The sequence below is a fragment of the Kogia breviceps genome, chromosome 12 (assembly GCF_026419965.1).
Source record: "Kogia breviceps isolate mKogBre1 chromosome 12, mKogBre1 haplotype 1, whole genome shotgun sequence".
Lineage (NCBI taxonomy): Eukaryota > Metazoa > Chordata > Mammalia > Artiodactyla > Physeteridae > Kogia > Kogia breviceps.
In genome coordinates, this window is record NC_081321.1 from 92405121 (window position 1) to 92424952 (window position 19832).

A 19832-nucleotide genomic window follows, 5' to 3' on the forward strand; every position below is an offset into this window, starting at 1 on the left:
TGGGGAAGCCAGTAGGGTGTTCAGAACTTTGGAGGCAGACAGGACTAGAAGTTTGGACTTTCTCCTAAGTGCAGGGTGAAGCAGTTAAAGTTTAAGCAGGGAATGGTGTGATCAGGTTTGTGATGTGACGCTCACTCTGGTAGACAGCCCTGTAGGGAGGATTGGCTATGGCAGGCCGGTGTAGGCCTGGGGATCTAGGGATGAGGAAAGTACAGCCCAGAGCTCCAGGAAAAGAGGAAGACGGAAGCATAAACTTCACACTCTAATATGACTCAAGCACCTGTGAGCACTAACTTCGTTGGGGGAACCAGGGAGACTTCCTGGAGGAGGTGGCTTCTGAGCTGGGCCTTTGGGAAGGCAGGCAAGGTGGAGGCCAGCACTCCAGACCTAGGGAATAGGCTGGGTAAGTCTCAACAGTGAAGGGGTGCAGGTTGGATTTGATGAGTCAGTGGATGTGAAGTGACTCCCCAAGGTTATAAGTCCCCATGGTGGCTGAGCCAGCACTGGGACCCTATCTCTGATGGAGAGGGGGTCTCTGATGCCCAACCGAGGCCTGGCCCCAAGAACTGACATCGAGGAAGTCCCCGACACCCCCCACATCAGTGCACTCCTGCACACCCAGCGTCAGCGGGTGCGCACTTCTCCACTTGTAGTACAGCTGGGAGGTGAGGAAGAGGAAGTGTGGGCCACAGGCCAACCCCAGAGGGCCTGGGGGAGGAGCTTCTTCTAGAGTTGAGAGAAGCCAGGCTGGGGCCTCCCTAAAGGCGGCTCCTGAGGACTCCTGGGACCACAGCCGAGACGCAGGGTGGCTGGAGGGAAGTGAGGGGCAAGCTCAGCCTGGGCCTGGCTGGGCGAGAACCTCCGCCACCCCCTCCCCTGGACGACTGACAGCCATGGCCGTGGCCCAGCAGCTGCGGGCTGAGAGGTGAGTGCAGGGGCGCTGCCCTCCCGGGGCCTCCTCACTCTTCCTGGCAGGCCTTGGAGGATGGAGGCCTGCCCTCCTGCAGCCCCTTATCAACGTCGAAAGTTGAGAGGCTGGAGTTGAGTCAGAACCCAAATACTCAGAAATGCAGCCTCTGAGAACTGTTTTAAGGAAACTCCAAGTCATGGCTGACCTCCCTCAGGCACGGATGAAGACACTGAGGCTCAGAGAGGGGGAGTGACTTTCCCAGGGTGACACAGGAGTGGGTGGTAGAGTCTGGACGGGAACTCAGGTGTCCTGGGGCCCAGGCTGGGCCTTGCTGCTCCCCACTGTTCAGTAATGGCTTTTAATTTTCTGTTCAGACAGAGGCATAGAATCTGGCTCTTTTCCAGGGCTTATCTCAAATATCACCTCCTCCGGGAAGCTTTCCTTGATAGCCCCCTCTGAACACTGGCCCTGTTTCCTTTTCCTGTGTAGTCCTTACATTACAGGCGTAATAGTCTATACTCGCTCGTTGGTTTTCTTTACCACTGGCTCCCTAATTAGAAGCAAGTTCCATAGGGTATTTATCTCTTTTGATCACTGCTATATCCCCAGGATTTGAACAATGCCAGTACAGACTAAGTGCTCAGTAAATGCTGGTGAGTGAATGAATGAAGGAATAAAGGAATGAATGGACCACTGAGCTGGAAAATGTTCTTAGGTCCTTCTGGTCCAATCCTGTCACTGTATGGGTGAGAAAACTGAGCCCCAAGGAGAATAAAGTACTTACTCAGGGTCCCATGGAATGAATGGCAAGGCTGGAGCTCAGAGCACAGCCTTGTCAGGGCCTCGCCTCGTTTCTCAGGAGGCACTTTCTGAATGTTTCCTCAGTAGCCAGGCCTGTGCTCCGAGCTCTGGGGGGACCTGAGGACACAGGGCTTGGCTCCTGCCCTCCTGGATTGGAACTGCAGGTGACATCAGAAAAAGAGTGTGGTAACAGTGTGAAGGTGGCGCCGAGGGCCACTGGAGATGGGTCAGGCTGGTCTGGGCCGAAATGGGCAGCAGAGGGCCTGTGGTGGAGTCTGTGGCTAGAAGTGGAACCCGGGATGGATTTCCCGAAGGTCGAGAACGTCAGAAGGAAGGCTTGTGTGTATGGGGGGAGGGGCGGCAGAAGCAAACGCTCGGAGGGTAGCTCAGGAATGGCCTTTGAGGGCTTCCCTGGTGGCGCAGCGGTTGAGAGTCCACCTGCCGATGCAGGGGACACGGGTTCGTGCCCCGGTCCGGGAAGATCCCACATGCTGCGGAGCGGCTGGGCCCGTGAGCCATGGCCGCTGAGCCTGCGCGTGCGGAGCCTGTGCTCCACAACGGGAGAGGCCACAACAGTGAGAGGCCAGCGAACTGCAAAAAAAAAAAAAAAAAAAGGAATGGCCTTTGAGAGCCACAGAGGGTGGTGCTCGGGGCTGGGGTGAGGTTCTCCCACCAGATCCCAGCCCCTCCAGCCCACGAGTCCTCACTGGAGACTGGGCCTGGCACGCAAACCCAAACCTTCAGAAAACAGCTGCTCTTTGAGGCCAGTGGCGCTTCCTGTTTCTCAGAACACGTGGGTCAGAGAGAGGATGCCCAGAGCTGGCCAGCCGGACAGTGTGTCCCCTCCCTCCCACTCCCCGTCCCTTTGCAGATGTCCTTGGCCCTCCACGGAGGAAAGGCGCCCTGCTCCCCTCCTTCATGGGGATGTAGAGCCAGGCCCTGGGGTCTCTCAGCCTCCCTGAACCTGGATGCCTGTTTGAAAGTGAGCCCCCGATGCTTGAGGCCGAAGCGGAGGGTGTGATGGGAGGGCAGTAGACTTCTGGCAGTAGGACTTTCTAAGACCCAAGACATCTAAAGATGGAAACGACTGCCATGGGGGGAGGGAGTTTGCTTCCCACAGACATGTTTTGAGCACCTACTTTGTGCAGGCAGCACAAAAACCTGAACTTGCTGCCGCCTCAGGATCTTTCCACCCCTTACTCAGCCCTTCCTGTGCAGGCCCCCAGAATGGAATTGTCATGAACGATATGAATCTATGGGCCCTGAGTTGACATCAGCTCAGAGGGGTCCCGGCTGAGGTGTCTAGGGGGCAGCTATTCTAGTGGGACTTGCAGCTGGGTTTCTTACACCCCTGGCGTAACCCTGATGCAGCAACTTCCAGGCTCAGCTCCCCGCACCCAACCCCCTGGCAGCCAGGCTATTTCCATGTGGCCCAAAGCGGACTTGCTGAAAGACAGACACAGGGAGTGGCCTTGCGTCTCCCTGAGCACCTACTATGTGCCGGGGCTGTTCTGGGCCCTGGGGATGCAGCAGCGGGCAGGGTCCCTGCTCTCGTGGGGATTCTCCAGCTGTGCTTGTTACAGATGTGTCCTCTGAACCCCCCAGGGATGTGAATACTTCCATGGTCCCCATTTTGGAGTTGGGGAGAGGCCAGAGTGCAGAGGGGAGTCTCCCCAAGCCCTTGGTGACAGCAGAGCGGGAATTCAGGACTTCATCTTTCACCTGTGCTCTCCCGCCCCATGACACACAGGTTTCCCGACGTAACCCCTTCCTCACCCCACCACCAAAGGGTGAGGCTCAAGGGCCCTTCGTGAGCAGGCCCTGCCCGTCTCGCTGGCTTCGTCCCTCATAACTTGCCTCCTCTTGCGTGGCTGGGGTCTTTGCACTCGCTCTTTCCCTTGCCTGTCATCCTGGGGCCAGGTCCTCTTTACCTGCCCCCCTGACCTGGTGCCACTTCTTCTGGGAAGCCCTCCCTGACCATCCTCGATCTGAGAGCACCTGGCCCTCCTACATACACAGGACCCCTGCTTCTCTCTCTCTGATAAACGTCACCCTCATCTTAGAATTGTCTGTTTGCCAAGCTTTTTGGCCCACTACTACCAGTTCATTGAGGGAATATCATAATGGCCAGGCCCCTGCCGCAGCTCGAAACATTATGGGTTGTTCCTTCACAGCTTCTAGGACCACTGAAATTATGTAATTATTTGTCCAACTCCTCCACTCAACTATGAGACCCAGGAAGGCAGAGGCCATGTCCTAATGTTCTTAGAACAGGGTCTGAGCTACAGTAGGTGCTAACAATGTTATTATTATTAGTTTGGATGGGGTGACTGAGGCTGTGAGGGCCTGGGATTTATCTGAGTTCACACAGCAAGCTGCTGGGAGCTTACAGAGCAGGACCAGTGCAGCAGTGTTTGGGAACAAAATTCTGGAGCCAAATCCCAGCTGCTTCACTTACTTGGGCAAGTTCGTTAACCTCTCTGTGCCCCAGTTTCCTTGTCTGGACAAAGGTGATGGTGACGCTGTCTTAGAAGGGCACCTGGTGCTCCGTGTACCCAGGAAATCGTTAGCTGTAGTTACTATTACCCAACCCTCCTGATTCCATGCAAAGGGCCATTTCTACCTCTCGGGGTTTCTCCCTGCCCCACCCCCATCCTACTGCAGGTGAAATACCCAGGAAATGCACAGTCTCAGGGGAGAAAGTGGAGGAGGAAGCTTCTCCCATGGGTGTTACCACAGGACCATGTGTGGGAAGCGAGTGGGGAGGTTGCCAGCCGCCACCAAATTGCTCTGGGAGTGCTGGGGATTTCCTCTTCCTGCCCTCTGGCACCCTGAGTCACCTCCCCGCCAGCCTCCAGAGTCCTGAGGTAGCCTGAGATCCCAAGCAGCCCCGGTCACGTGGGGCCAGCAAGGGCTGGGACTGGGTGTGTAGAGTTTTGTTTTTGGTTTTTTTTTTTACTTCTTTATTGGAGTATAATTGCTTTACCATGGTGTGTTAGTTTCTGCTTTAGAACAAAGTGAGTCAGTTATACATATACATATGTTCCCATATCTCTTCCCTCTTGCGTCTCCCTCCCTCCCACCCTCCCTATCCCACCCCTCTAGGTGGTCACAAAGCACGGAGCTGATCTCCCTGTGCTATGCGGCTGCTTCCCACTAGCCATCTATTTTACGTTTGGTAGTGTATATCTGTCCATGCCACTCTCTCACTTTGTCCCAGTTTACCCTTCCCCCTCCCCATATCCTCAAGTCCATCCTCTAGTAGGTCTGTATCTTTATTCCCGTCTTACCCCTAGGTTCTTCATGACATTTTTTTTTCTTAGATTCCATATATACGTGTTAGCATACGGTATTTGTCTTTCTCTTTCTGACTTACCTCACTCTGTATGACAGACTCTAGGTCCAGTGAGGGGGATGGACCTAGGGTGTGTAGACTTTGAAACCAGTATCGACTGAGGTCCCAGCCAGCTTTGAGGCTCAGACAGGGCAGCCCTGCCCTCCCCCCACTCTGTTTCCCAATCGCTGCAACAATAACAGGATTGCTGATTGCTTCTCATTTCGTCATCTGTCCACAAGCGGCTGGACTCCGTGACCCCTAGCTGTTCCTTCTCCACCTCCTTGGCGATCCCTTTCCTCTTTCTCCATCTGTCCCTCTCAGCCCCCTCCTCTGCTCAGTGATTGCTCTTCCCTGGGGGTCTTAACCACCAGTCACAGGGCAGATGGTTTTTACCACTCCCACTCCAGTGGAGAAGCCCCCAGCCCCAACCCCGCTGAACCCCAGAGCCACACACCACCTTTTGCCAGACCTTGACCTGTGTGCCCAAGGGACCTCTCAGATTAGCATACCCCAAACTGAACCCATCAACCAGGGTCCCCCCACCTCCCATCCTGGTCAGAATATGGGTGACATGTGGGTGTCACTCCTGACACTGCCCTTTCTTTCACCTCCACGTCCAAACAGTCTCCAAACCCTGCTGGTTGTAACTCTGGAATGACTCACAAAGTAGTAGTGTGTCTGTCCCATAAGCATAAGTTTGCAGAGAACAGAGGAACTGATAGTGGCTGATACAAGCAGGCGTTTATGTTTTCACATAATGAGAAGTCCAGACGTAGGCCACAGCTGGTTCTGCAGCTCAGTGACTTCAGGACCAGCGTTCCAGAGATTCCTGTGATCAGTCTCATGGTTTTGCCTCATGGATGCAATGTGGCTGCTGCAGGTCCAGACGTCTCACCTGCTTTCCAGGCAGGCAGAAGGGGAGAGGGGAGGAGACCATGCTAGCCTTGTCCAATCCTCTGGATTTTGAAGCGAACACTCTCCTAGAGGCTCCTACAGCCTCTAGGTTTCCTCTTAGGTTTCATTGGCCAGAACTGCTCATATGGCTGCTCTTAGCTGCATGGGGGTCTGGGAAACAGCAATGGGATTAGTATGTTTGGCTCAGACCAATAGTGATCTATCACCTGGGGGCTAGGCATTGCCACCCTGAAAAAAATTGGAGCTTGATTAGCAGGAAGAATCAGGGGACACAAAAATGGAACAGTGTCTGCCAAGGGTGGCGTCCCTTGTGTCTGTCCTCTCCTCCTGTCCCCACTGTCTGGCTCAGGGCCACATCATCTCTCAGCTAGACCACTTCAGGGCATCCCAGTGGTGCTCTGTCCCTTCAGTCTCTGTCCTCCTTTTCCTCTCCATGCAGCTACCCCAGTTGGCCTCCTAAAGCCGGGGTCCTATTGTGTTTTCACTCTCTTCTGAAGCTTTACATGGCTCCCTGTTGCCTATGAAACTCCTTAGCTCAGCCCTGGAGACCCTCCTCAACCTGGCCTCATCCGCCTATTCAGTCTCTGATCACACCAGCCTCCGGCCACACTAGACCTGGAACCACTCCTCGGGCCTCAGACCCTTAGCACGTGCTGTTCCTTCTACCCGGAAGGCCCTTCCCCCTCCCCGGTCCTACCTGGTGGACTCTTATTCAGCCTTCTAGACCTGGCTCCAATGTCACCTCCTCTGTGAGGATTTTCCCAACTTGGGTATAATGAGCCATTCTCTCTGGGAGGTGTGTGTTGACTTTGTTTACCCCTGTGATCCAGGGCCTAGAACAGGGTCTGATAAGCAGGGGTGCTTGATTCCCTGTTCCCGGATGAATAACGCAGGCCCAAAGCGATTTGCTAGACTCTGCTATGGCTGTTGATATATGGCTCCGATTCCAAATGCCTTCACTGTCAAGGTCTGGTCTGTGTGTCTGCCTGGCACAAGAGGGGTGTGGAACGGGGGAATGCAGGTACACGGGTTCACTTTGCGCACAGGGCCTCACACCCAGGGGCCACCCAACACAGCAGGGTGATAACCAGGATTTCTTCTCCTCCCGCCTCCCTCAGCGACTTTGACCAGCTTCCTGATGACATTGCCACCTCAGCCAACATCGCCGACATCGAGGAGAAGAAAGGCTTCACCAGCCACTTCGTAAGAGAGACCCCTGGACCTTTACCCTCTGACCTCTGAGCCTCCAGCCCTCTCCTCTCTTCACTTCTATCCCAGGGGTTCGCAACAGGGCGATTCTGCCCTCCAAGGGGCGCTTGGCAGTAAATATCTTGAGACAGGTTTGACTATCACAGCTTGGGGCAGAGCGTCGACTGCCTGGAGTCCGGGGATGCTGCTTCACGCAGTGCTGTGCACCGGACAGTCCCCACGACAAAGAATTACCTGGCCTCACATGTGATACCAAGGTCGAGAAATTCTGCTCTAACCCTAGGACCTGTGGACCTCTCCCCTGCTCTGGCCCTGGCCTGCGATGCCCCACCCCCTGGTCTTCGAAGCCCCACCCCCTGGTCTGCAAAGGCCCACCCCCTGACCTACGAGGCCCCACCCCCTGGCTTGCGAGGCCCCACTCTCTGGCCTCTGTCCTCCTTAGGTTTTTGTCATCGAGGTGAAGACGAAAGGGAAGTCTAAGTACCTCATCTACCGCCGCTACCGCCAGTTCTACGCCTTGCAGAGCAAGCTGGAGGAGCGCTTCGGGCCGGAGAGCAAGGCCAGCCCCTACACCTGCACCCTTCCCACGCTCCCAGGTAGGCCACCAACGGGCTGCCCCGGGATGGCGCGGCGCCCACCAGCCTCTCCTCCCAGCTCTGTGGGCGCTGTTCGGTGCTTCTATCTTAGCACAAAGCATTCTATTTTAGTGAAAACCGTTCATTTAGTCCACGGCCCCCCTCCTGGCAGCCACAGGCTGCCAGCTCTAGCTCTCCGGACTTATAGCCCTTGACCTCCTGCTCTCCGACGACAGTTACGGCCGCCCTGCTTCAGCTGTCCACCACCAGCTTCGGAGCGTATCAGCCCGGGCCTCTCCTCTTCGGGAGAGGAATCCCCGTGTCTCCCACGTCAAACGCAGACTCATCTTCCAACCCTGCCTCTGTCCCCTGCGGGGGAACTGCCCTCTAGCTCCCCAGTTCCCCGTGGCTCCCCCTCCTTCCCTGCTCCGCGGGGACGCTGTGGGTGTGCACCTCTGATTTTGGACAGTCCCCTCACCCCTTGTCTCCTGACCTTCCTCCCCTGCTCAGTCCTCACCTTTGACAGGCCCAAACCTCTGGCTTCTCAGGGCCAGCCTGCATGAGCCCAGCAGGAGAAAACTCCACCAGAGTGGGATTTCGGGTACACGGAGTGGTCTTGGCTGTGCCCTGCACAGCCTGCAGGCTGCACGCAAGCACCGTCCCCCTAAACAGCAAAGATACTTCCTGACCTTCCCTTCCTCAAGCTCCAAACCCTGCCTCCAGCTGGCTTTCCTCCCTGCCTCAGCCCAGTGCCCGAGGTTCCCTGCATCCAGTGTCCGGCATCCAGCCCCAGGGAGGAAACTGTCTCCCAGGGGTTCGCCCATTCCCTGGCCCCGCCCCGCCCCCTCCCCATCTCTGAGCAGCAGGGAGGAGGGGTCCCTCTTGCTCTCAGCTGACCTCTCCTCACTGACAGCTTGTCCCACGCGTTCCCTGTAGACTCACCTTCTCCTTTATCTTCTGAGTCTCTGCCACGCTTCACCACGGGAGGGCTCGGTTCTCTTCCATCTTTAAACAAGCATGTGCCCTAAGTGGGCATTCTAGCCACAAGCCTCCTTGAGCCCCGAGGGCCCTCAAAGATCTCTGCTTCCTCTGGTGCTCCTTGGAAGGCGGGCATCCTCTGTACCGTCATCCTCAGTTTCGTCTTCTCACTCCCCCGTAGGCAATCTGACCCGTGCCTGTGATTTTAACCGCCCTTTTCTTGCTACTATTTCCCCAATGTCTCTCTCCACCCCAGACCTCAGATGCTACCCTCCTTACACCGCCAGACACCAGCCAGTGTGTCTCCCAGGCAGCGGGCAGCAGGAAGCAGACCCCTCTCACATTTGCTTTCTGGGGCCTCTCTGGATGGGCAGTTCTCTCGGGACCGCCATCTGAGGCTCCTGGAGAGGACTTTTGTCTTTGGTCAGCCGTCACCGCTTTCCCTTTCCCCACAAACACTCTGCCTTGCATCCACCGCACAAATATTTATTGATTTGGGCATTATTCTACACCATGGTTCTTAACCTTGGTGACATATTGGAAGTACCTTGAGATTTAAAGAATCCTGACGCCCGAGTCCCACTCCCAGAGATTCTGATTTAATTGTTCTGGGGTGAGTCCTATGCCATGACATTTAAAATGCTTCTCGGGTGACACGAATATGCAGCCAGGGTGATGAGAACACAGCTGTGAGCATTGCAAAGATCCTGTTCTCTCAGAGCGAAGAATTGTGTGTGCGTGTGCGTGCGTGTGTGTGTGTGTGTGTGTGTGTAGGGACAGGCAATACATAAACAATTAAAACAAGAAAAATATCAGCTGGTGATAGTACAGCTCAGAGAATGCACGTTGGATGGTGGCCACCGCAGCGCTGTGGGAAGAGGAGGGGGGAAACGCGTTGAGTCAGTGTGGAGAGTTCCTGGCCCGGGTGGGCAGCTCCGGGCCCAGAGGCCACACTCTTGGGTCAGATTCCCAGGACAGCTCTTTGTGTTTCCTCAGCCAAAGTCTACGTGGGTGTGAAACAGGAGATCGCCGAGATGCGGATACCCGCCCTCAACGCCTATATGAAGGTAACAGAGGGGCCAGACCAGGTGGCCCCTGGGAGGGCCCAGGATGCTGAGGACTGGGTGGGGCCCAAGTACCATCCCTGGGCATGGCTTTGGGAACTAGGGCTGGCTCTTCTGCTCTGATGGTCCCCATCTTCAATCCTTAAAGGCCAAGCCTAGGGAGAGAAAGAGGATGTGTTCTCAGGGTTCCGGGGGACGGGACAGGAGCAATTGGTGAACATTCAGAGAGCCACACTTTGAACTGACAAATCTAATGCCTGTGCCATTAGATGGAGAATAGGATCCAGTGCCTGCCCCAAGGTCGCCGCTGTCCAGGGGGAATACAGACAGGTGGCTCATGAAACCATAAAGGGATACGGTCTGTATAACAAGGGCACAGCGGACCAAGGCCCCGGCTTGCTCACATAGCACCTTTGTATGAACAGGCCACAGGCTGGATTTTAGTTGCATCCATAGGCCTTGGATGGATGCCCTTGTGTATTCCCCAACCTGTAAACTGTCTACCTCCTCAGAAGATGGGAACACAGAGGAAGGAACATCTTAAAGGCAGAGAGCCAGGCTGGTCAGGAAAGACCTTCCACCAATTAGAGCTGGGCAAGAGAGGGATAGTTTTCCTCATGAGGTAGTGAGCACCCTGTCACTAGAGGCATGCAAACTTTGGCTTGATGACAACCTTAGGAAACTGGGCAGAGAAGCCGTCTTCATAGCCCAGAGGCATCCTCGCAGACAGTGAGGCGTCCCCGTTCTACTCTTACGGGAAAAGAGCACCGAGCTAAGTGCTCTGACACTGAGTGGGTGATTTAGGGCTATTTGCTCATTCTGTCTGGGGCTTGGTTTTCTCACCTATGAAATGGAGCCATGCCCGCAGCTCTCCTGTCTCACAGGAGGGGAGTGATGTTGGGATCTATTGAGAAAAGGACAGGAAGGTGCTTTGTAAACTGTGAACCTGCTTGCAGAATGTGAGAGAGCATGACTCCTCCTCGTGGAATGAGGGGGCCCCAGGAGTATAAAGGGGGTGGGGGAGGGAGGAGGTGGCCGCCTGCCCTCCCCAGTGGCTGCAGGAATCCTGGGCTCTGGGCAGAGGAGAGGTAGGGTGGAAAAGCCCGTGGGCTCCAGTACTGGAGGCATCTCCCCTCCAGGGGGTGCGGTGACAGCTGCTCCTTCTGGGCAGCTGGGGGCTCCACTCTCCTCCCTCGGGGCTGGAAGGAGGGAGGAGGGGCTGTGGAGCTGGAGCTCTTCCATCCATGCCTGGTCTTGGCAACCAGCAGCCTGAAGGATCTCATCTCTGCCTGTCTGTGTCTGAGTGGGTTCCTCGAAGCTCAGAGGTCAATCAGTACTATGGTAACCTCACCCTGGGCTTGAAACATTCAGAGACGGGGAGCTCACTACCACTCTCCCCTGACCCAGGCTGCTCGTCCATTGTTGGACAGCTATTAGAAAAGCCCGGGGCTTCCCTGGTGGCGCAGTGGTTGAGAATCCGCCTGCCAGTGCAGGGGACACGGGTTCGAGCCCTGGTCTGGGAAGATCCCACATGCCGCGGAGCAACTGGGCCCGTGGGCCACAACTACTGAGCCTGCACGTCTGGAGCCTGTGCTCCGCAACAAGAGAGGCCGCGATAGTGAGAGGCCCACGCACCGCGATGAAGAGTGGCCCCCGGTTGCCACAACTAGAGAAAGCCCTCGCACAGAAACGACGACCCAACACAGCCATACATAAATGAATAAATAAAAATTAAAAAAACCCAGAATGTTAGCAATAATTTATTAAAAGAAAAAAAAAAGAAAAGAAAAGCCCGACTCCCTGTGACTTCTACCCACCAGTCTCACCTGTGTCCTCATGAAGAATAGGGCTCACGTGCTAATGCCAATTGCCTAGAACTATGTGGTGCCAAGGAGGCTCTTGATATACATTTATTGGATAAATAAATAGGCTTATTTAATTCCCTCAATAACCTGTGCGTTCAATGCTCTTATCCCTATTTTAAAGTGAGGAAACGGAGGCACAGAGAGGTAGAGTCACTCACTCAGTGTCACAGAGCAGTTAGGTAGGCAGGATGGGATTCGAACCCACATCTCTGGGACTCCAGGGTTGTGCTCTTACCCACTGTGCTGTATTGTAACAAACGTAACAGCAACAATGATAATATCCAACTTGGATAGGGCCCTTGCTAGGTGCCCGATGCTGTTCTAAGTGTTCTGCACATATTCACTTATTTAATCTTTACACAATTCCACGGGGGAAATAATATCACCTCCATTGTATTAATGAACATACAGACGCACCCTTGCTCCAGGTCACCCAGATGAGCGGCTAAGCTGGGATTCTATCCCGGGCATCGCCCGGCTCTCTTTGTGCCCTTGAACCCATCTCTGGGCTGGCCCCCTGCCCTCCTCCCTATAGGACAGTCGTGTCTTTTCCAGGCTCTGCGTTCCCAGTTCCTCTGGAGTGGAGTTCCCGGGCCCTCCCCATCCTGCTGCCCCCAGGGAATTCTCTGAGGGGGTCTGGGTGCCTCTGGAGCTGTAGCACTCAAAGCCAATCACAGTGCCCTTGGGGACACGTGCAGTGGCAGCCTGGGGGGGTGACCCTGGCAGGTCCTGGGCGCTGAGGGTCGTTGCATTGTGGTGGGTGTAACCAGCATCCGACTGGGAGGCCCAACCCCACCACTTCCTAGCTGTGCCCACCGGCCCGGGCACTTTCTCGCTCTGAGCCTCCGTTTCCCCAACTGTGATATGAGATAAAGTATCAGGAAGCATTTTTCTAGGCTGTAATTCCACTAAGTGATGTTAATTTGGGTTATTTGGGGACTACTTCCCCCACCATTGTCTCGTTTTGATCTAAGGGATGAGCCTTGGTGGCAGGTGGCTCTGGGTGTCACTCGCTAGGCTGTGTGGCCCTGGGCGGGTCCCTTCACCTTTCTGACCCGCACTCCCAGATTATTGTTAGATGGAGCGAGGTCACACCGTGGGGCACTCAGTGCAGTGCCTGGACAGTCACCACCACATCACGTTACCTGTCGTCACCATTATCGTCGTGTCTGAAGGCCTTTGGGTCTTTTCCAAATGAACTTGTTCTCAAGCAAGTTGCCCGCCCCCACCCAGCTTGAACCCACGGGCAAATCTTGTGATGTGTTACCCTCAGCCTATTGAGATTTAAAAATATGTCTTACTTGTTATCAGGCAGAGAACTGCATTAGTGGAGAGCGGCGGGCCCAGCATGGGGGACGGGGATGGAGCAGCTGGGCTGGGATGTCGAGAGCTTTCTGCTGATCTCCCCACCTGTCCTGCACCCTCCCCAAACGCAGCACCTCCTCAGCCTGCCCATCTGGGTGCTGATGGACGAGGACGTCCGGATCTTCTTCTACCAGTCGTCCTATGACGCGGAGCAGGTGCCCCAGGCGCTCCGCCGGCTCCGCCCACGCACCCGGAAAGTGTAAGTGACCGGTCCCTGCGCCCCCATTGGCTAGAGCCCTGGGCCACTTGCTCCGGATCAGGCGCTCTGTCCCAGAGGCCTCTGCTGCAAAGGCACTTATGTTCCCTGAAAGAAGCAAGGAGTAGAGACCAGGTCTATACGTAAGCACTCCAGGGTGGTCTGGCTTGTTAGGTGAGCTTAGAAAATCAAGCGTAGGTCCCAGAGGACAGAAAGTGTGTTTGACAGTAAGGGCTGGAGGACAGGGGCTGGGGCCGTTGATGGGGGAGAGCTTGGTGCCTCAGCAACCACTGGGGATGGTCCGAGGGCTTTGGGTGCCTGGGGGGAGTAGGGAGTAGGGAAGGGAGGAGGAATCGTTCTGTCTGCAAACACTCCTCCCAGCATCTCCTGGGATGCCTTGTCCCTGGTTAGTTTTAGTTCCCTGGGGCCGGCTGTGGCTCCTGGTGTATCACACTGGTCCTCAAGGGGGCGCTGCTGCTCACTCCCTTATTCCAAAGGGCCCGCAGCTCCCTCCAGCCCCTCCTAAGCTGGAAAAAGTCTTCAAAAATCCAAGCCACCGAAACAGAGCTGGGCTTCCAAACAAGAGGCTGCTGCTGCTAAGAATTCCAGGACAGGGCTCCTGAGCCCCGCCCTCCCACACAACTCCTCCCTCCTCCCTCTGGCCTGTATCTCTGAGTGTGCTCTCTGTGTGGTACCTGGCCATCTCCCCTGTGCACCAGGCAGGTGTGCTCTGAATTCCAGCTGTGCCCCACAGCAGCCCTGTGTCCTGGATGGAGCTCAGCACTTCTTGAAGCCCATTTCCTCAGCTGAAAAATTAGGGGTTGAGTGTGGGAGTAACGTGAAAGGGTTGGCAAGCTATGGCACTAAGCGAATGTATACCCGAGCCTATGCCTTCTGGTCCACAGAAGGGGATGCCATCCCTCCTCCAGGGCGGTGAGAGCTGTGGGGAGTGTGCTGGTCCAGAGGAGCAATTGTAGTTGCATCTTTAACACCCTCTCCCTCCCCTGCCTTTCCTGCCTCTGCTGAGGGTCTCCTCCGGGCACAGAAGCAGGAGAGGCGGCAAGCCCCTCTTCTCTCTCCACAGAAAGAGCACGTCCCCACAAGGCGCCAGCTTTGACCGCATGGCAGCTCCACGAGCAGAGGTACCTCACCACTGGGCAGCAGCCTGGCTCCACCCTTCAGCCACTGAGCCCGTCCTGCTGGTGCCCGCTGTGTGCCCAGGATGGGGCTGAGTATTGGGGGGGGGGTGGAAGGACCCACAACCGCGGCCTTGGACACCTGAGGACTCCCAGCCAGCTGAGGAGAGGGCATGTGAGGAGCACACAGAGGCAAAGGGGAATCCATCCATGCATCATTCATTCAGCAAGCTCTTCTGGGGCAGCCCTGCCTCGGGGACTGAAGCTTCAGAGGTGACTCAGACCAGGCCCTGTCCTCAAGGGGCTCACAGCTCCCCGGGGATGCACCCCTAGAAATGGGCATTTCAAAACCAGTGTGGTCAATGCCCTGGGGGTTATGGGGGCATTGGAGTCCCCAGTGAGGCCTGGGGGATGGGGAGTTGCCCAGTCCGCGGAGTTTGGCCCCTTCCCTCTCATGCTTATCCTGGCAGGCCTGGAAGGAGCACCGTTCTGGAGTCAGGGAGACATGGGTTCTAAACCCGGCTCCTCCGCTAACAAACAGAGTGGCCTCAGACAAGTCACTTCTCCTCCCTGAGCCTCAGTTTCCTCATCTGTTAAATGGGACACTGAAGTATGTAAAGCACTTTCGTAGGAACTCAGTGAATGTTTCTTCCCTCCCTCCTTACTCCACCTTCTCCCCAGGCCCTGTTTGACTTCACTGGGAACAGCAAACTGGAGCTGAATTTCAAAGTTGGAGATGTGATCTTCCTTCTCAGTCGGATCAATAAAGACTGGCTGGAGGTAAGGTTGGAAGTGAGGCTGGAGGTGAGGCTGGAGGTGAGGTGGAAGTTAAGTTGAAGGTGAGGTCACTTCAAGTCTGTGAGGGGATCGGAGAACACGGAGGTATCTGAGAAGGCCCCAGGGAAGAGATGCTGTCCAAAGATAGTCCTGCAGATCTGGGCAGGTCGATCGGGGAAGCCCGAGGAAATACAGTTGTGTGTGGCTGGAGCAGCAGATTCTGAACCTACACTTGCCTTTGGTACCGACCCCAACCAACGGTCACTTTAGGCAAGTCAGTTAACCTTCTGAGTTGAATTCCTTGGTCTATAGCAGGGTATCTCAGCCTGTTCACTATTGGCATTTGGGGCCAGGCAGTTCTCTGTTGGGGGGCTGACCTGTGCACTGTGGGGTGTTTAGCGGCGTCCTTGGCCTCCGTCCACTAGATGCCAGTAGCACCCCTCCAGCTGCAACAATCAAATGTGTCCCCAGGCCTCTGGCCCCGGGGGGCAGAATCACACCCGGTTGAGACGCACTGTCCGTAATCTAGGGTAATGTTACCACGCAGGGAGTGAGCGAAGGTGATGAGGGAGACTTGAGCTCCAGAGTCTGGCGTGACATCCTAGCTCTGTTTTTAACTAGCTTTGCAACTTTGGGAAACTTACTCAACCCCGTGGTTTCCTTTCCCATAAATGGAGATAACTAACAGTGGCCGTTTCTTCACAGGCTTCCGGGAAGGGTTGAAGGAGGCACAGCTGTTCAGGGCTCGGCCCATAGGGAGCCTGGGTGCGTGGCATCTTGGCCATGCTTTGTCCCTGCACGCGGCAAGCGTGATCCATACAAGGGTTCATAGCACGACTGGAGATGGGGGGTGGGGGTCACCGGGTGGGAGGCCCTGGCCTGGTGCCAGCCTTTTGGATTAAGTCCTATAGTTATGAAAGACTCTCTCTTCTCAGGGATCCTGGGGGGTGGGGTGTGAAGGAGGTCATGGCACAGGAGGCAGGGCCAGCCCCTGGGGGTCCTGGAGCCATTGAGGGAAGGGGAGGGTCCCTGGCATCCAGGGGCTGGAGAGGAGTGTGGACCAACCGTTGGTCTCGCAACTTGGCGGTTTTGATTTTACGCCAGTCCCAGAGCTCTGTCTCAGGCAGTCTACAAGCTGTTACAGCTGAGGGGTATTGCTGGGTCATTCTCCAGAAACAGGAAATGTTTGTTGACTTCTTGTTTTCTAGAAAGTTCGATGAGTCGGTATACTGGCCGACTTCTGGCCTCAGATGGAAGGGAGGGTTAGGGGAGGAGCGCGGGTAGTACTTCAGCCTCAGTTTATACGCCTGTAAAAGGGGACAGAAACAATATGTCTTCCATAGTGTTGCGAAGATTAAGAGGACAGGTGACAAAGCACAGGCAGTGGCTGGGTCTTGGTTGGAGTTTAGGAGAGAGAGGCCTGGCTGGAGATTTCTGGCTGCCTGGTCTAGAGCAGGTGGAATCTGTGGACAAATGAGTGAATGGGCCCCACCCCTCCCTCCTCCCCCCCCACCCCCAATTTTCTTCCTGAACGCCTACCACCACCTGAGTCCCTGTGAGGTTCACCTGTTTACCTGTGCATTGTCTGTCGCCCTCCATCACAGTGGAAGCTCCAGGAGGGAGGGCAGGGATTTTCATCTCTTCTGAGTGCCCAGAGCCTGCTCCGTACCTGGCACGCCTTTGAATGAATGACTGAGTGAATAAATGAATGAGGTGAAAGCAGCTTTCCAGATGAATTCAGGTCTTAACTTGTTCTAAAATGGACGCCTTGGGGTGAACAACTTGGTGACCTTGCCCACTTTTTCTCCTCCCTCTGTCTAAGGGGACCCAGAGCTCACCCGCCTGTCCTGTCATTATAAAGCGGCGGGTCCCTGGGGCATGGCCCCAGTGCCTCTGCTGGTACCGGGAGGGCAGCGCCTTCTCCTCCCCCGCCCCCCCCCCCCACAGGGCACTGTCCGGGGAACCACAGGCATCTTCCCGGTGTCCTTTGTGAAGATCCTCAAGGACTTCCCGGAGGAGGATGACCCCACAAACTGGCTACGCTGCTACTTCTATGAGGACACCATCAGCACCATCAAGTTAGTGTGGCCTGCTGGGAGGGAGGGGCCTGTCGAGCCTCCCTGCCCCTCCCCCCCCCTCCCCCACCTCCATATCACACTCTGGGCTCTAAGACCCAAACCAGATCGCATGTCCCCCCAGCAAACACACACACTTAAAAGCCTGCGGGGGCTCCCAGCGCCCTCCAGAGAAGCCAAAAGGCTGTCACAGGATGTCAAGGTCCAGCAGGACCTGGCCAGCCTCATCCCCCTCTCCCCCTTCCAGCCTGCTGCCTCCTCACCCCTGCCCCTTGTCCCCTTAGGGACATTGCAGTGGAGGAAGACCTCAAGAGCACCCCACTCTTCAAGGACTTGCTGGAGCTCATGAGGTGAGGGGCTGGGGTGGGAGGCGCTGGGGGCGCCAGACACCCTGGAGGAGAGAACAAGAGGAAACAGTGCATTCAGGGCCTGGGCGTTTTGCATCTATTTCACCTTCTTGTTTTATCCACAGCCCAGCCCGGAGGGGTGGGTATCGCCTCTCCACATTAGAGATGAATGGGGGGCTGCAGAGAGGCAAAGGGGTTTACAGTTTGTGGGCCAGGATTTGCTAAAGTCTCTCTAGGTTCAGAACCTTGGACTTGGACCCTCCACCCTCAGGGAACCACCACCTCCCGAGATCCAGATGAGTTATGAACAGTTATTGTACAGACTGGAAATAGCATTGTTATATTCCTGACTGTAAAAGCAATATCTATTCATTCTGCTCTTTAAAAGAATGTCAGAAATCACAGAAAACATAAAGAGGTGAAATCCCCTCATATGTTACTCCTCTCATTATCTGCTATGCATTCGGATTTCTTCAGCGTACACCCCACCTGCACCCCAGCCCCCCTTAAATATTATTTAATTGGCTACACAGCCTCATTCTGTGGATGCACCGTAACTAATGTAGCCGCACCCGCTTTTGTCGGCCATTTAAGTTATCTTCCACTTTTTTACTACTGTGAACGGTGCTAGGATTCACATATTTGGTGACTTGCCTGATTATTTCCTTAGGATGATTTTCTACAAGTGAGATGCGGGGATCAAGGTGTTTGCAAGTCTGATAGCGCTTCTGACCCATTTTGTCAGATTACCTATGGAAAATTGGATGGTTTCTCACCCATCTACCTGCACCCCAGGTCAGATGGTTCCAATGCTTAAAAGCTTCTTTTCCGTAGCCACACACAAGGGCTGTCGCAGGGGCTTTTTTCTGCTCTACTCTGCGCCCGGCAAAACGCACTCCTCTTCCCTATGACAGTTCTTAAGTCTTCAGCACGTTTATGCACAGGACACTTCAAGCAGCGCCACTAATTTTGTTGTGAAAGTCCCGTTGTCCCCTGGAGGTCTCTGTTTCCCCATCTGTAGAGTAGGAGGTTGGACCACTCGGATGACAGGGCTGGTGTCCAGCTCTGACCTCTTCTGATTTTTAGATCCCGGCCCTAAAACTCCCTCTGTCCCCTCTCCCTGCCCCCACGCTTAGGCCTAAGGCCACTGGACCTTTCCTGAACCCTGATCTCTCCCACCCAGGCGGGAGTTCCAGAGGGAGGACATCGCCCTCAATTATCAGGACGCCGAGGGGGATCTGGTTCGGCTGCTATCAGACGAGGATGTGAGGCTCATGGTGAAGTGGACCCAAGGTCTCCCCTCCCAGAAGCACCTCTTCCCCTGGAAGCTGCATATCACCCAGCAGGACAACTACAAGGTCTACAACACGGCCCCCTGAGCCAGCGGCATCCCTCGGGCAGTGAGGGGACACCTAGCAGAGAGCCCTCGGAGAGGATGAGGACCAAGAAAGGCTGAGAGCACGGGACAGACTTCCTGCTTCTGAATCAGATGGACCTACTGGCCTTGGCTTGTACCATCTCTATTTGGTCTCTGAATTAAATAAACCATTTCATCTCAAAGTGCCAGACTGAGGAAGATAGTGTCTTTTGAGGAGAGAGAGGAGAGGGAGGAAAATACCCATTAATGAGCACCACTGAGGGGTCATTTATATACGGAAGGGGGCCCTGGCTTTGGGCAGCTGCCCCTTTCCCTCGCCCCGTCCCCATGTGTGGAGAAACCCAGCAACACTCATGTCCCTCTGGTCGCTCCCTTTTACGCCCTTTGCCGGGAGTGGCCGCCAGCCTCACGGAAGTCATACCGCCCCGGGAGCCCTCGGGGGTCAGGCCGACACCAAGCCCTCTGCATGACCAGGGTTGAGGGCTTCCTCTGCCCTCTTATTCCTGCTTTTCTGCAGAGGGGGCAGAAACCTGGGTCGTGGTGTTGGTGGTCTCCATTGTAAGTAGGGGGGCAGCGGAGGGGAGGCTCTGGCCCCACTGGAGAGGAAGAGGAAACAATGACGGGAGCCTCCTCTGTGAGCTGAAGCTTTTTCTCTCCTAAGCAGCTAAAACGGCAATAGCGATCACCTCCAGAATGGCTGCAGGAGGAGCTTGGCGGACCCCGCCCCCCGCCAGTGAAACAACCACTTAACTGATGAAAAATACTAAAAGCCAACCATTGAAAGTTTCTGGAAGTTGTTCTGAGGGCATACAGGAAGTGGAGAAGCACTTATTCTAGAAAAGCCTACTAAATCTCAGTAAGAACAATGAGGCTGTGGCATTGGAGCCTCCATGGGCTCCCCTCC

General features: G+C 55.4%; 1 protein-coding gene across 1 annotated transcript; it reads left to right on the plus strand.

Moving 5' to 3' along the window:
- Positions 1-712: 712 nt before the first annotated feature.
- NCF4 (neutrophil cytosolic factor 4) lies at positions 713-19110 on the plus strand. The gene is made up of 10 exons (XM_059080405.2): positions 713-925; positions 7082-7166; positions 7615-7768; positions 9722-9792; positions 13091-13218; positions 14300-14357; positions 15033-15131; positions 17076-17206; positions 17488-17553; positions 18734-19110. Exons 1-10 carry the CDS (start codon positions 894-896, stop codon positions 18927-18929), a joined length of 1020 nt encoding a protein of 339 aa, XP_058936388.1. The 5' UTR covers positions 713-893; the 3' UTR covers positions 18930-19110.
- Positions 19111-19832: the final 722 nt, after the last annotated feature.

Excerpts from the sequence above, each read along its gene's own strand:
- NCF4 (XM_059080405.2), top strand. The coding sequence starts at position 894 with ATGGCCGTGGCCCAGCAGCTGCGGGCTGAGAG. Across the intron at positions 9,793-13,090 it reads CCCTCAACGCCTATATGAAG|CACCTCCTCAGCCTGCCCAT; the intron begins GTAACAGAGGGG and ends CCCCAAACGCAG. Across the intron at positions 17,207-17,487 it reads GACACCATCAGCACCATCAA|GGACATTGCAGTGGAGGAAG; the intron begins GTTAGTGTGGCC and ends TTGTCCCCTTAG.